Below are 16,202 nucleotides of genomic sequence, written 5' to 3' on the forward strand. Positions count from 1 at the left end.
ACTAGTTCTACACAGAGCCTGCTGCCCTAAAGCCTGCTGCAACCAACCTCCAACCCTTCCCCCACCAGAACATCTCCAGGGAGCAGAACTCACTGAGAACCTGAAGGGTTTAAATGGAATATAGAATTCCTAACAAGTATTTAAAACCCTACATATATTTATTACCTCGTTCCAAGTAGTTATTTTCTAGGTTTGGAATAAGTTAGGAGAAATGGTACACAGCCCTTTAAGTTAAGAAAGCCATTTTTTCTTGGGAAAACTTGAACTTCCAGTGTTATATACCCTCTGTGTTCTGTAGCATGATTCTTTTTTCTTAACAGAAACTTTATTTGTAAAGTTTTTACGAAGACGTTATTTGTAAAGACTTCCCTGGTGGCTCAGACAGTAAAGCGTTTGCCTACAATGCAGGAGACCCCGGTTCGATCCCTGGGTCAGGAGGATCCCCTAGGGAAGAAAATGGCAACCCACTCCAGTATTCTTGCCTGGAAGATCCCATGGATGGAGGATCCTGGTAGGCTCCAGACCATGGGGTTGCAAAGAGTCAGACACGACTGAGCGACTTCACGTCACTTCACTTGGGCTGATCATAGTATGAGCAATCTAACACTGGCTAGAACTGCTGTGCTAGTTGCAGAGTATACATTCTAACCAGTTCAGTTCAGTTATTCAGTCGTGTCCGAGTCTGCGACACCATGAACTGCAGCATGCCAGGCTTCCTTGTCCATCACCACCTCCCAAAGCTTGCTCAAAGTAATGTCAATCAAGTTGGTGATGGTTGGTGAAGCCCAACCATCTCATCCTCTGTTGTCCCCTTCTCCTCCTGCCTTCACTCTTGCCCAGCATCAGGGTCTTTTCCGATGTGTGAGTTCTTCGCATCAGGTAGCCAAAATATTAGAGCTTCAGCTTCAGCATCAGTCCTTCCATAGAGTATTTAGGACTGATTTCCTTTAGGATTGACTGGTTTGATCTCCTTGCAGTCCAAGGGACTCTCAAGAGTCTTCTCCAACACCACAGTTCAAAAGCATCAATTCTTCGGTGCTCAGCTTTCTTTATGGTCCAACTCTCACATCCATACATGACTACAGGAAAAACCACAGCGTTGACTAGATGGACCTTTGTTGGCAAAGTAATGTCTCTGCTTTTTAATATGCTGCCGAGGTTGGTCATAGCTTTTCTCCCAAGGAGCAAGCATCTTTTAATTTCATGGCTGCAGTCACCATCTGCAGTGGTTTTAGAGCCCCCAAAATTAAAGTCTCTCACTGTTTCCATTGTTACCCCATCTATCCACCATGAAGTGACGGGACCAGATGCCATGATCTTAGTTTTATGAAAGTTGAGTTTTGAATGTTGAGTTTTAGGCCAGCTTTTTCACTCTCCTCTTTCATTTTCATCAAGAAAGCAAAGTTTCTCTTTGCTTTCTGACACAAGAATGGTGTCATCTGCATATCTGAGGTTATTGATATTTCTCCTGGCAATCTTGATTGCAGCTTGTACTTCATCCAGCCTGGCATGTCACATGATATATTCTGCAAAGAAGTTAAATAAGCAGGATGACGACATACAGCCTTGACATACTCCTTTCCCAATTTGGAACCAGTCCGTTTTTCCATGTCCGGTTCTAACTGTTGCTTCTTGACGTGCATACAAATTTCTCAGGAGGCAGGTCAGGTGGTCTGGTATTCCCGTCTCTTTAAGAATTTTCTGCAGTTTGTCGTGATCTACACAGTCAAAGGCTTTATAGCATAGTCAGTGAAGTAGAAGATTTTTTTTCTGGAATTCTCTTGCTTTTTCTATGATCCAATGGATGCTGGCAATTTAATCACTTGTTCCTCTGCCTTTTCTAAATCCAGCTTGAACATCTGGAAGTTCTCAGCTGACAATAGAAATAGCTTCAAACAGTACTTCCCTGGTGGCACAGTGGATAAGAATCCACCTGCCAGTGCAAGGGACACAGGTTTGAACCCTGGTGTGAGAAGATTCCCCATGCCACGGAGCAACTAAGCCCACGCGCCAGAACAACTGAGCCTGCACTCTAGAGCCTGCTTGCAGCAATTACTGAAACCCACACACCTAGAGCCTGTGCTCCCCAGCAAGAGAAGCTACCACAACGAGAAGCCCATGCACCACAACAAAGAGCAGGCCCCGTTCGCCACAAGTAGATAAAGCCTGAGCAAAGCAATGAAGACCTGGGACAGCCAAAAATAAATAAATAAATAAAATTAGCCTTTAAAAAAGAAATGTGTGTGTACTTCCTCCCTCATTCACGTCCAACTCTTCGCAACCCTGAGGGAGAAGCCCACCAGGCTCCTCTGTCCCCAGGGTTTCTCCAGGCAAGAATACTGGAGTGGGTTGCCGAAACTTAAAACAAAACTAGGTGTTGCCTACTAGGTACAGATTTAACTGACCTGTAACCCCCTTGTGAAACTAGTTTGGGAGAAAACAGTTTCTACCGTTTTTAAAAATCACTGCTCTGTCATATATTTAAACACACAATGGAATAACTATGTCATTAAAAAGTTCCACCTTCAAATAATAAATACTTTTAAGTCTTGATTTTTTTTACATGCTTAACTTGACGATTTCTGGGGAGAGTTAAAAGCTCTAAAACTGTTGAAAGTTCTTATAGTCCCTTATGCAAATTCTATCGGTTGTTACTTTATACATTTTAAAGCTAATTTGTTAGATGAACATATATTCCATGATTATTATAGCTTCTTTCATTATTTTATAACATTTGCAATTGATTATAAAACACATAAAGAAAATAAAGGTAGAGTCCAACACAATTATAAAGCGAACAAAACAGAACTAAAACTAAGATCAAGAAACAGAACCCCGGGGCAACCTTGAAATCCCTGATGTGTTCCACCTGCCCACAGTTTCTGCTTTCCCAGTAGAGATAACCATTACCCTGACATATGTGATAAACTCAAATCATATGCATTTTTTCCCTGTTGCCTCCTTCACTCAGTATACTGTCAAGAGTTCAGAAACAAGATTGTTCTAGCCTCATAGAAGGAACTGGGCAGTGGTCCCTCTTTTTCTATTATCTGAGGAAATTTAAATTTAGAATTGCTTCTTCCTTAAATGATTCACAGAACCTGCAAATTAATTCATCTCAATCTGGAAGAATTTTTTAGTGACTTTTAAAATAGATTACACACACACGCTTCAAAAATCAAAACACCATAAAAAGGTTTCCAGTTAGAAGTGTCACTCACACTTCTGCCTACCCCATTCCCTCTTGTCCCTTTAAAATGTTACTTTATGAAAACACAAGTATGAATCATAATATTTCTACCTCTTTTTAACAAAAGATAATATTCTAAATCCATTATCCTACCCCTGATTTTTTCACTTCACAATGTACCCTATAGATTTCTCCATAGAAGTATAGTGAACCTTTTCTTTGCTGCAGCTACACAGCATTGCATAGGTGGACAGACCATAGCTTAGTCAACCCATCGATGGGTACTTTTTATTACATTTATTTTATTTTTATACTTGAATACTTGATCCATTTGTACTTTCTCCTAATTTACGGTAAGAATTTTAACTGGATCCACAAATGGACTTTTCCAATTGGCTATCCAGTTGTCTCAAGACCATTTATTATGAATTCTACCTCTTTTGTAGTAATGGGAGGTCCTGTCTTTAGTAAATTTTAAATTCCTTTATGTAACTGACCCCATTTCTGGACTTCTTATTCATGCGTTATTTGTTGAGGCTTTATAACATGCTTCAATTATATAATGGGTCTGTCATCACTCTACTTTTTAAGAGTTCTTCTGATGATTCTTAATTATATTCCTAAACTTAGAGTCAGCCTAATAATTAGCATATATATTAGTTATTTAATCTATAATTAATTTAGAAAGAATTAACACTTTTAAGACGTGCATTATTTTCTTCCAGTATCTTTCAACTGTGGTTGTTTATACATATGAAAACTCATGACTTCTGTATAATTATTATCTCTTTAATTTACAGTAGCTTTCAGTTATTATCTTGGGTTTCTAAGATATATAATAATACTGGCAAATTAGAATTTTAACACTTTCCAGTTCTTATACCTGATTACTATACTTTTTGGCAGAAACTATGTGTATGTTTTTCTGGGTCACTGCAATTCACTTCTGTTTGGCTCTAATTCTTGGCAATTTATTTGCTACTCTCTGGCTTATGTACTAATATAAAAGAAGAAAGCAAGCAAAGTTATCAGCAAGAAGGAAACTGACATTGATGTTTCTGTGATAAATAAGAATATTGTGACACTTCTTCAAAGACACTTCTCGGAATGGGGGAAAAAGATCCATAATAAAGGGCAACCACTAAGAAAATAATACAGAGATGTGTGGTAAAAGAGTCAACAGAGAAATCATGAATAATAAATCACTAAAAAATGCTCAACTCAAAGGAAGGATCAATAGAATACTGATGAGACAAGGAGAAAACAAACAACAAATGACATAGCTAAATCTACTACATTTATAGATATATTAATTAAAAATAGTCCAAAGCAGGCTTCAGCAAACTGTGGCCTGAGGGTCAAATATGACACAACACTTGTTTTATAAATAAAACTGTCTTTGAACACAACCAAATCCATTCATTTGCAAATTGTCAAAGGCTACTTTCACACTACAGAGACAGAATAGAGTAGCTGCCACACAAACCATATGGTCTTCCTTCAAGATCTAAATATTTACGGTCTGGCACTTTACTGAAAAAGTCTGCTGACCATGGTCTAAACAGTGCAGAGATTATCATAGTGTATAAGGAAGGCAAAACCTAACTATATGGCATGCATGTGACATTCCCTTTAAATACAAATGCAAAAAGAAAAAGGCTATATTTATGTGAAACCAATTAGACTATAACACAAGGAATATTACCTTATCTAAAGTAAACATTCTATAATGCTAAAGGGTTGGTATATCAGGAAGACATAAAAATTGAAAAAGTGTATACCGCCATTAAGAGTTCCAAAATGTATAAAATAAACAGTGATAAATTACAGAAGGAGGAACAGGCATACTCACAATTACATCTGGAGACTTTAATACCCCTCCCTCAAAAACACTGAACAAATTTCAACAAATTATGTAAGATCAAATGACAACATCAACCATCTTGACCCAACTGACATTTATAAAGACTAAAAGCAACAAATGTAGAGTAAAAACTAATTTCAAGTACACATGGAGTGTTCATGAAGACAAGCCATATTCCAATCATATGGCAAATTTCAGTAAACCTTAAAACTTTTGAAAAATTAAGAGTGTGATGTCTGATGATAAAATGAATTAAAGTCAATAACAGTAAGATAGTTCACAAAGTCCAAAAATTACCAAAGTAAATGATGCACATAATGACTCACCAAAGAAGACATCAACATTAAATAGTATTTTGATATGAATGACAGTGAAAATATAACATCAATATATACACCTAACTCTGCTTAGAGGGAAATTTATAGCTTTAATGCTTAAACTGGAATGGAAATGAATCAAAGATCTAAGTTTCTGTCTAGAGAAGCATAAAGATGAACAAATTAAATCCAGAGAAATTAAAAGGAAAGAAATAACAAAGATTTTTTAAATGCTTAAAAAAAAAAAAGGTTTAAAGGTAAAAAGAGGCAAGTGAGTGAAAGTCGCTCAGTCGTGTCCGACTCTTTGAGACCCCATGGACTGTTCAGTCCGTGGAATTATCCAGGCAAGAATACTGGAGTGTGTAGCCATTCCCTTCTCCAGGTCTCTAGCATTGCAGGTGGATTCTTTACCAGCTGAGTCACCAGGGAAGCCCCAAAAGAGACAAAAGTATAGACAATTCACAAAGCCGAAGTAGCTTTGTTCAATTATAAACAACATTGAAAAACTTCTACACGACTGATCAAGAGAAATAAAACATGAATTATAAATATATGCAGTAAAAGAGAGAATATCATCTTGTATTCCACAGACATCAAGAAATAACAGATATTATGAACAACCTTATTCATTCAAAAATTTAAAAGAATTATCCAAATTCTATGAAACACAAAACTTACTGACGGCGACAAAAGATGAAATAGAAAATCTTACTAACTTTGTAAGCATCAAGAAGTTAAATTAGTAGGATTAAATGCCCCACAAAAAAATAGCCAAGTCCAGACGGCGTCACTGGTAAATATTAAAGAAAAATAAATACATAAATAAATAAACACATATTTTTTCTGAAAAAGATAAAACACTCCCCAATTCATAAGTCCAGCATAACCCGATGTCAATATTTGACATAGACGTGATTTAAAACAAGAAAATTATAGGTCAACATTTGGCTCAGACAGTAAAGAATCTGCCTGCAATACAGAGGACCTGGGTTAGATTCCTGGGTTGGAAAGATCCCCTGGAGAAGGAAATAGTAACCCACTCCAGTATTGTTGCCTGGAGAATTCCATGGACAAAGTAGCCCGGTGAGTTACAGACCATGGGGTTGCAAAGAGTTGGACACAACTGAGCAACTTTCACTTTCTTCCCCCTGAATATAAACATGGAAACAGTCAAGAAAATATCAAGGAAATGAATAAATCAATTATCTCAAAAGGACAGTAGTGAAAGTGAAAGTGGCTCAGTAGTGTCCTGGAGAAGTCCATGGAATTCTCCAGGCCAGAATACTGGAGTGGGTAGCTGTTCCCTTCTCCAGGGGATCTTCCCAGCCCAGAGATCGAACCCAGGTCTCCCATGTTGCAGGTAGGTTCTTTACTAGCTGAGGCACAGGGAAGCCACAAAGGACAGTAAATCATGACCAAATGGAATTTATCCTAGGGAGTAATTTAATATTTGAAAATCAATCTACATAACATCAAAGGCATAATTCATGAGAGAATTGATAAGCTGGGCTTCATTTAAAAACTTCTGCTCTGTGAAGGATACTGTCAAAAGCATGAGAAACATGCCTTGGGAAAAAACTATTTGCAAAAGATATCTGATGAAGGATTATCATCTAAAATGTAGCATAAAAAAATCTCTTAAAGTTCCACAATAAGAAAACAAACCATCCTGTTAAAAGATTAAAGATCTTAATATATGCTTTACCAAAGAAGATATACAGATGATAAATAAGCACATGAAAAGATGTTCAACATCCTCTAGGGAACTACAAATTAAAACAATAAGATGCCACTACACACCCATTAGAATGACCAAAATTCAAAATACTGACAGCTGCTAAATGATGGTGAGCATGTGGAGCAATAGGAACTCTCATTCACTGCTGGTGGGAATGCAAAATGGTACAACCACTTTGGTAGACTGTTTGGTGGTTTCTTACAAACTTAAATAATGCTCTTAAACATATGATTCAGCAATTCTGTTTCTTGGTATTTAGGCAAACGAATTGAAAGGTGATGTCCACATGGCTGTTTATAGCAGCTTTGTTCATAATTACCAAAACTTGGTAAAAAACAAAGATGTCCTTCAGTAGGTGAAACGATAAATAAGCAGTGGTACATTCAAACAATGAAATATTCCCTGGTGCTAAAAAGGAGTCATCAAGCAATATATGGACACAAAGGAAACTTAAAATGACTATTGTTACATGGAAGAAGCCAATCTGAAAAAGCTATATACTGTATAATTTGAAGTCAATGACATTTGGGAAAAGGCAAAACTATGACGGCAGGAAAAAGATCAGTGGTGATCAGAGGTTAGGAGAGGGAAGGGATGGATAGGCAGAGCACAGAGGATTTTTAAGGCAGTGAAAAACTATTACGTATTATACTAAAATGCTGGATAAATGTAACTATACATTTTTCTAATGTATAACACCAAGAGTGAAGCCTAATGTAAACTATAGACTACACCTTATGATATGTCAATGTAGATTCAACAGTTATAATAAATATATCACTCTTGTGTGGTAGGCTTGTGTACAAGGGAAAGGGGTATACAAAAATTCTTTGCACTTTGTGCTCAATCTTGCCATGGACCTAAAACTACTCTAAAATAACAAAGCCTATTTTAAAAATCCATCAAATTAATCCACCAAATTAACAATAAAAGAGTAAATCCGCATGACTACTAAATCCTCAGAAAACTAATAATAGAAGTTAATTTATTTAATCAGATAAAAGGTACCTACAAAAGCACATACAATTAATATTATACTTACTTGTCAAACACTAAATCCTATCTCCTTAAATTCAGGAATAAAGTAAGAACATGTACCCTCAAGATACCCATTCAATGTTACATTAGAGGTCCGAATTAGTATAAGTCAAAATAGAGAAATAGAACACAAACTTTAGAAAGTGAAAAGGATACTATTCCTATTCTCAGATAATATGGCTGTTTGCAGGGAACAACTAAGAAAGTAGCAACCAAAAAAACCAAGACTATTTAAAAAATAATCAATGAATTTAGAAAATAAAGTCAGATAAAAATGAAAATAAAGTCAGATAAAAAATGCTCTTACACACTAACAGCATACTATGTGAAATATAAATGTTTAAATATCATTTACATTAGCATCAAAACATATAAAAATTTTAGCAATAAATTTAACAAATTATGAACAAGATCTATACACTAAAATTACAAAATACTCTTTAAAAAAGTAAAAAGACAAAGAAAATTGCCATGTTCATGGACTAACTAGTAGACTCAAGATTAAGATGTCAGTCTTCCCAATATTAATCTACAAATTGAATGTAAACTCAATTTCAATACCAGTAAGTTTTTATGGAAACTGACATACTGATTTCTAAAATTTATATAATAATGGAGAAGTCCTCAGTTAAAACAAACACTCAACTCTACAGTATAAACCTACAAATCAAGATTGTGTGGTACTGACATAAGGATAGAAAAAGATATTGATGAAGTAGAACAGAAAGAGGAAAAAAAGATCAACATTCGTATGGTCAACTGACATTTTTGACAAAGGTACTGAAGTAATTCAAAAGAGGAGAAGCAGCCTTTTCAACAAATGGTGCTGAAACTGCCATGTGCCATGTGGATAGCCACAGGGAAAAAAATTAACCTCGATCCTTATCTCATATCAGACATGAATTAATCTGAAATGAATCACCAATCTAAACATAAGAGTTAAAACTACAACAGTTTTAGGGAAAGACATAAGTAAATATCTCTGTGACCTGGATATAAATAAGAATTTTGTACAAAGAACACAGGAAAAAAATAACCATTAAGGGAAAAAATTGATAAAATTAAACCTAACTTCTGCTCATCAAAAGACATTTTTAAGAAAATTAACAGGAAATTTATCCAGCCTTTGAGAAAATACTGACAAAATATTTATCTGACAAAAGACATCTATAAATATAAAATATAAAGAATTCTTACAACTTAATGACACAAATACTTCATTTTTTTCACTGAACAAAATATCTGAACATATACTTCACAAAGGAAGATATAACACAAAAATTCATCATTGTTTTTATATAACACAAATCCACATAACAATGCGATTTAGCCATAAGACACTATTATACATCCATTAGAATGACTAAAATTTAAAAGACCCAGAAGAAAAAAAATACTGGTGAGAACACAGAACTGACAGGAATACAAAATGGTACAACTCTATTAGAAAAAAAAAATGTAGTTTTTTTTCAATTTAAATATGCATCTACTACTTAGCAGTTCCAATCCATTACTTATCCAAGAAAAATGAATACACAGTTCCGTAAAACTTGTACACAAATATTCACTTCAGTTTTAATCCTAACAACCAAAAATGAGAAACTATGCAATTGTTTATCAATAGAAGAATAAACTATGGTATACTAAAAAAGCAGTGTACTAATCAGCAATAAAAAGTATTACTACATTTGATCACAAGAATGAATCTCACAGACATTATTCTGAGCAAAGGAAGCCAGACACAAAAGATTATGTATGGTATGATTTTCATTTACATGAAATTTTCAAATGGTCAACACTAATCCATGGTTAAAATACAGAACAGTGGTTGCCACTTGACAGAAGTTACGGGAAACTAACAGGAAAGGGAACTTCTTAGAGTGACAGAAACATTCTGTATCTTGAGAAAGGTGAATCCATTTGTCAAAACTCATAGAATTGTACATAATACAACTAGTGTATTTCAACATATATAAAATTTACCTCCAAAGATATAAACAAACAATCAAAAGAAACTGCACTCCCAGTCTAGATGGCTTCACCAATGAATACTTTCAAACATATAAAGAAACAGCAATAACCTTAAACAAACTCAGAAAATTGATAATATGTGAATAACTCCCAACTTGTCTTAAGAGATATGCATAGCATTTTTCAAATATAAGGAAATTAAAAGATAGATAAATTAAAGGCCAATCTTTTTCATGCACATAACAAAAAATGGTAAACAAAATATTAGCAAATCAAAACCAACAATATACTAAAAGAATACATCAGAAACAACCAGATTTATATAGCAATCCACTATTGGTATATTTAAAAATTAATCAATATTACTTCCACATTAACCAGATATAGAAGTTAAATCATGTAATCAAAACAGATATAGAAAACCTTTGGACAAAAGTTAATTCTGATGCATGATAAAAGCTCTCAGCAGACTAGGACTGCAAGGAAAACTTCCTTCACCTAAAAAAGAGTACATCCTTAACCTAAAAAGAGTAACAATTAAAAAAAAAAAGTTGTAGCAAACTTCGTACTTACCCCTGAATCACAAACCACACAAAAATTTGTTTTCAAAAACTGAATTCAATGTTTTAAGCAAAAAACTTCTCTATTGCAATAATATGGAAAAAGAAATAAAAGGAAAAATGAAAGAACGAAAAAAGCTGTCATTATTTGGAAATGGTATGACTATGCACATGAAATTTTTTTTTAATTTATAAATACACTATACTTAGTTAATACATCAAGATATTTAAATACAAGATCAATACACAAAAGTTAATTGTATTTCTAGTCTAGCAGCAGTTATAGGCTCATCAATAAACATCAGACCCAAAAATAAATTTAATGAAACCATGAACAAAAATTCTACATTGAAAACTATTAAAAATTAATAAAAGTGGTGAAAGTGAAAGTAAACTCACTCAGTCGTGTCTGACTCTTTGCGACCCCATGGACTGTACCCCACCAGACATGGGATTCTCCAGGCAAGAATACTGGAGTGGGTTGCCATTTCCTTCTCCAGGGGATCTTACTGACCCAGGGATCGAACCCAGGTCTCCCTCATGGCAGGCAGACGCTTTATCCTCTGAGCCACCAGGGAACTCAAAAATTAATAAAAGTAGCACACCTAACACCTGACCAACAGAAGTTCCTTTGCAATCAAATGTAGAAAAGTAGTCTTTAAATAAATGATGACATGAAATCCACAAAGAATAAAATGAACCTTGACTATACCTCACAAAACACAAAATAATACCAGATGGATCACAGACATAAATGAAAAAAGATTTTTTATAGATTATATAACAGGAAACATCTTCATGACTTTCAGGGTAGAAAAAATTTAACAAATACAAAAAAACACTAAAAATAAAGAAAAGCTTAATTAAATGCATTGCACCAAAATTAAAATCTTCTCTTCAATACAAGATCTATACAGAGAAAAGTCAAGCCACAGACAGGAAGAGATTTTGTTTAATACATGAGCATGCGTGCACACACGTGCACACATGCACACACCTCTAACAAAGAACTTGTATCCAGAATATACCAATAAGTTACCTGTTCCCACTCCCCCAGGCCCCAAATGTGGACTTTACAAAAAAGGATGTCCAAGTTACATGAAGTGATATGAAAATGGGCTCAACTTTAAATGTTATCAGGAAATATGAAATCACAATCAATACCACTACTCATGCACCAAAAAAATGTCTAGAGTCTAAAAATTGACCCAACTGCTGGTGAGGTTGTGAAGCAACTGGGACCTTCACACATTGTTAGCAGGAATATAATCTGACCTAACCAACCGGGATATTATTTGGCACTACCAACTAAATCTAAATATGCCTACCATATGACCGAAATTCTGCTAGGGTTATGGCAAACAGAGATGAATGCTTCTGTCTCCCAAAGACATGTATATGAACGTCCATAACAACATTATTTACAACAGTCAAAAATAAATTTGAGTACTTGTAGTATATTCATACAGAGGAATATTGTGGATCAATAAAAAACAAAAGTGAATTATACAAGCATAATACTAAGCAAAAGAAGCCAGAAACAAAAGAAATACACATATATATAATATAATTCCACTAGTACAGCATTCAAAAACAGGCAAAATAAATCTATAATTATAGAAGTCAGAATAGATGGTTATTGAGAAGGTGGTTATTCACAGAGAGGCGGGCAATGGAAGCCTATTTTGATCAACATAAAGGTTACAGAAGTTCATGCAAATGTACAAATTCACTGAGCTAAGCATGTATATGGATGTGAGAGTTGGACTGTGAAGAAGGCTGAATGCCGAAGAATCAATGCTTTTGAACTGTGGTGTTGAAGACTCTTGAGAGTCCCTTGGACTACAAGGAGATCCAACCAGTCCATCCTAAAGATCAGTCCTGGGTGCTCACTGGAAGGGCTGATGCTGAAGCTGAAACTCCAATACTTTGGCCACCTCATGCAAAGAGCTGACTCATTGGAAAAGACCCTGATGCTAGGAGGGATTGAGGGCAGGAGGAGAAGGGGACGACAGAGGATGAGATGGCTGGATGGCATCACCAACTCGATGGACTTGAGTTTGGGTAAACTCCGGGAGTTGGTGATGGACAGGGAGGCCTGGCGTGCTGTGGTTCATGGGGTTGCAAAGAGTCGGACACGACTGAGCAACAGAACTGAAGTGAACTGAAGTATGTATATTAACACAATTTTGTTAATACCTCAAAATAAATGTATTTTCAGACAAAAAACGGCAGATAATTTATCTCAGCAGACCTGGCAAAATATTACTAAAGGACACTTTTAAGTCAAAAGGAAAAGCCTATCAAAGAGAAATATATAAATGCAAATAAATATGTGAACGTGAAGAGTAAAAAACTGTAAATACACAGGTACATCTAAAATGAAGAGGGACAGTATAATCATATCTTTTGGGGTTTCAAATATATTCAGAGCTAAAAGACAATAATGACAAAAAAAAAAATGGAAATGGCAAAATAATGGATTGGCCAAAAGTTCATTCAGGTTTTTTTGTGAGATGTTCTGGAAAAACCCAAACAAACTTTTGGCCACTCAGTACAAATTTACTAAGAATAGAAGAAGCAGTCTCAGGAAACCAATAAAAGAAGGTGCATCTAAGAAATTAATAGAAGGGGGAAAGAATAATTTAAAATACTCAGTTAATCCAAGAATTGAGAGAAAGATAATACTAAATATGCAAGACAAATAGAAAACAAATAAGAATAATGTGATTATATTTAAATGCCAACTGACTATACTCCAATTAAAGATAAGAAATTTATCAGACTGAATTTAAAACCCAAAACTATATTCTATTAAATGGTAAACATGCAAAGTTATAGAAAACTGAAACTAAAAGGGTGGAATAAGATATTTCATGTAGAAGACTAATAATAAGAGCTGGAATCATTCAACTAATCTCAGATGAAGTAAAGGTTAACTTTATTACTTAGAGATAACAGGCATCATCACATCCTGATAAAAGAGTTAATAACTAGGGAGATATAATGATGTTATATCTGCTATCAGTAAAAACTGAAAGAAATAAAATAAAAAAGAAATAAGCAAATCCTCTCTCAGGAAATGAAGCAATAAGCAGGAAAAACACTAAGGATATGGGAGATTTAAACAAGATTAGTATCTTTCACCTAATTGATATTTACAGAACACCACACAGCAAATTTCAAAGATGGGAAAGCGCACAGTGCATACTCCCTGACAGCTCTAGAATTAAATTATCACTCAGAAGCAGAAGCATAACTAAAAATGCACCAAGCAGAGACTGAGAAATAAACTTCTAAAATCAAAGATGAAAAAGATCCACTAGAGAAATCTAAAATCACATTGGAAATTACACTGTATTTAAGGAAAACTATAATGAAAATATGACACATCAAAACTTGGCTATAGCTAAAGTTGCTTAGAGGACAAAGTATAGAAAAGAGCTAGAAATCAATGCTCTATCTCCACAAGTTAGGAAAAGAACAGCAAGTTAAAACCAAAGACAGAGAATATTTTAAGAGCAAAAACGAATGAAACAGAAAACAAATCTAGTATAGGAAAATTGAAAGGGCAAAAGTTAATTCACTGAAAAAAATAACAGAATTGATCAACCTCAAAGCATAACAAACAAAAAAAATGAGAAGAGTAAATGACCAATACAGCAATAAATTTGAAAAATTAGGTGACGTGGATGAACCTAGCAAAACTGACACACCTGTGCAGAAAATCCACATAGTCCAATTTCAATTGTTAAAAATAAATATAAAATTTAAAACTCTCTCTCTAGGAGGCTCAAATGCAATGTGGGAGACCTGGGTTCAATTCCTGGGTTGGGAGGATCCCCTGGAGAAGGAAATGGACCAGTGAAATCTTCTAAGCATTTAAGGAAGAAATAATAATCTTCTCAAACTCTTCTAGAGAACAATAAAAGAGGAGACACCTCCCTCTTTTTATGAGGCCAGTATAACCAAGATACCAAAATCTGATCAGGATGTGGTAAGGAGGAAAATGTCAGGCCAATTCCTGTTAAAGATTCAAAACACACACACAAATAGTAAACCAAGTCCAACAGTAAATTAAAAGGATAACATATCTCAAAAAAGCTGGCTTATTTTAGAAATGCAAAGTTAGTTTCACATTTGAAAATAAATCGGTGTAACTCAACTAATTAAGGAGAAAAGCCATGTCTCAAAAGATGCTAATAAAGCATTGATTAAAATCCAACACAATTCATGATTTTAAAAGTACAATTAGCTACGTTGCTGAATATGAAGTCAATACACAAAATTCAACTGTAGTTCTAACTACTAGTAAAAACAATTAGAAAATAAAACTTAACAAACAATCTAATTAAAACAGCATGAAGAATATAACATACCTAGGAATAAATCTGCTGAAAAATGCATAAATTATCTCTACTGAATGAAAACTACAAATAATTCATGGGTTAAATTTATAAGGCCCTAAATAAATGAAGGAACATACTATGTTCATGGATTGGTTGATTCAATATTATTAAGATGTAAATTAACTTCAAAGTAATCTCTAGTTAAGTGCAACCCTCATCAAAATTCCAGATACGTGAGTGCTGAGTATAGATGTGGGAGTAAGTACAAACTGAAACATTTATTCCAAATTACATGAAAATATAAAGGGTTAACAAGAGAGGCAAAGAGAAAAGAAGTTACAGTAAATATACTACCAGATATTAAGACTTCTCAAACTAAAGGTAATTTAAGGCAGTGTACTACTGACACAGGAGAGACAAATACACAAACAGAAGAGTCCACATACTCAAACTTCAATAACATACAAAAAATAGAAATATACTGGGAAAAAATCCAGGCAGGAAGATTTCATTCAAAATTTTAATCATTTCTGATCAATAATACCAATTACAAAAGCAAGTAAATATTTTAGTTAAATTCTTTTAAAGACTGTATAAAATAGCTTGCAAAACAAGTATCAGATCTCTATAAAATCTTTATCTCTTACCTCTCCAAAAGCCCCTCGACCAATCACCTTTAATATTTCAAAGTCTTCTCTATGTAATCGCATCTGTTTCACTTTAGAAGTAAATGGTTTAGCTGAAACAAAAACGTAATATCAATTATTGAAATGTGATACAAATTAGATATAAACAGTATTTCTTAAACATTATGATTAAGGATTAAGCTGAAGTATTTAATAGTCCCATGAAACTATACTGCAAAGAAATAGTTTTAATTTCCATGTTTCATTGATTTCTTACATATGAATTATATTTTTGGTGGAAAACATATTTTTAAAAGCCAAATAACATATAAAATAATGCAAAGTAGGAGTGACATACAAATGAGATCATTATATTCTTATGTTAAACATTCCATGTATTCTAACTCAATGCTAGATATATATTTTAACACAAAGATCCAAGGAGTAAAAGGAAGTATGTTGACACCAGAGAGATTCAGCAGTTCCCACACAGTAAATTAAAATTTCTGCCACGTTCATTCATTTATTTCTTCTTTTAACATGCCTTTA

At 34.2% G+C, this 16,202-nt stretch overlaps 1 protein-coding gene across 1 annotated transcript in view; it reads right to left on the reverse strand.

The window, feature by feature from the left end:
* Positions 1-16,202, reverse strand: part of CDC42BPA (CDC42 binding protein kinase alpha) — a 304,553-nt gene that overhangs the window by 239,802 nt on the left and 48,549 nt on the right. Inside the window, 1 exon segment of the mRNA XM_005690541.3 lies at positions 15,675-15,766. Coding sequence (XP_005690598.2) covers positions 15,675-15,766 — 92 coding nt within the window.

Source organism: Capra hircus, chromosome 16 (genome assembly GCF_001704415.2).
Source record: "Capra hircus breed San Clemente chromosome 16, ASM170441v1, whole genome shotgun sequence".
NCBI classification, from domain to species: domain Eukaryota; kingdom Metazoa; phylum Chordata; class Mammalia; order Artiodactyla; family Bovidae; genus Capra; species Capra hircus.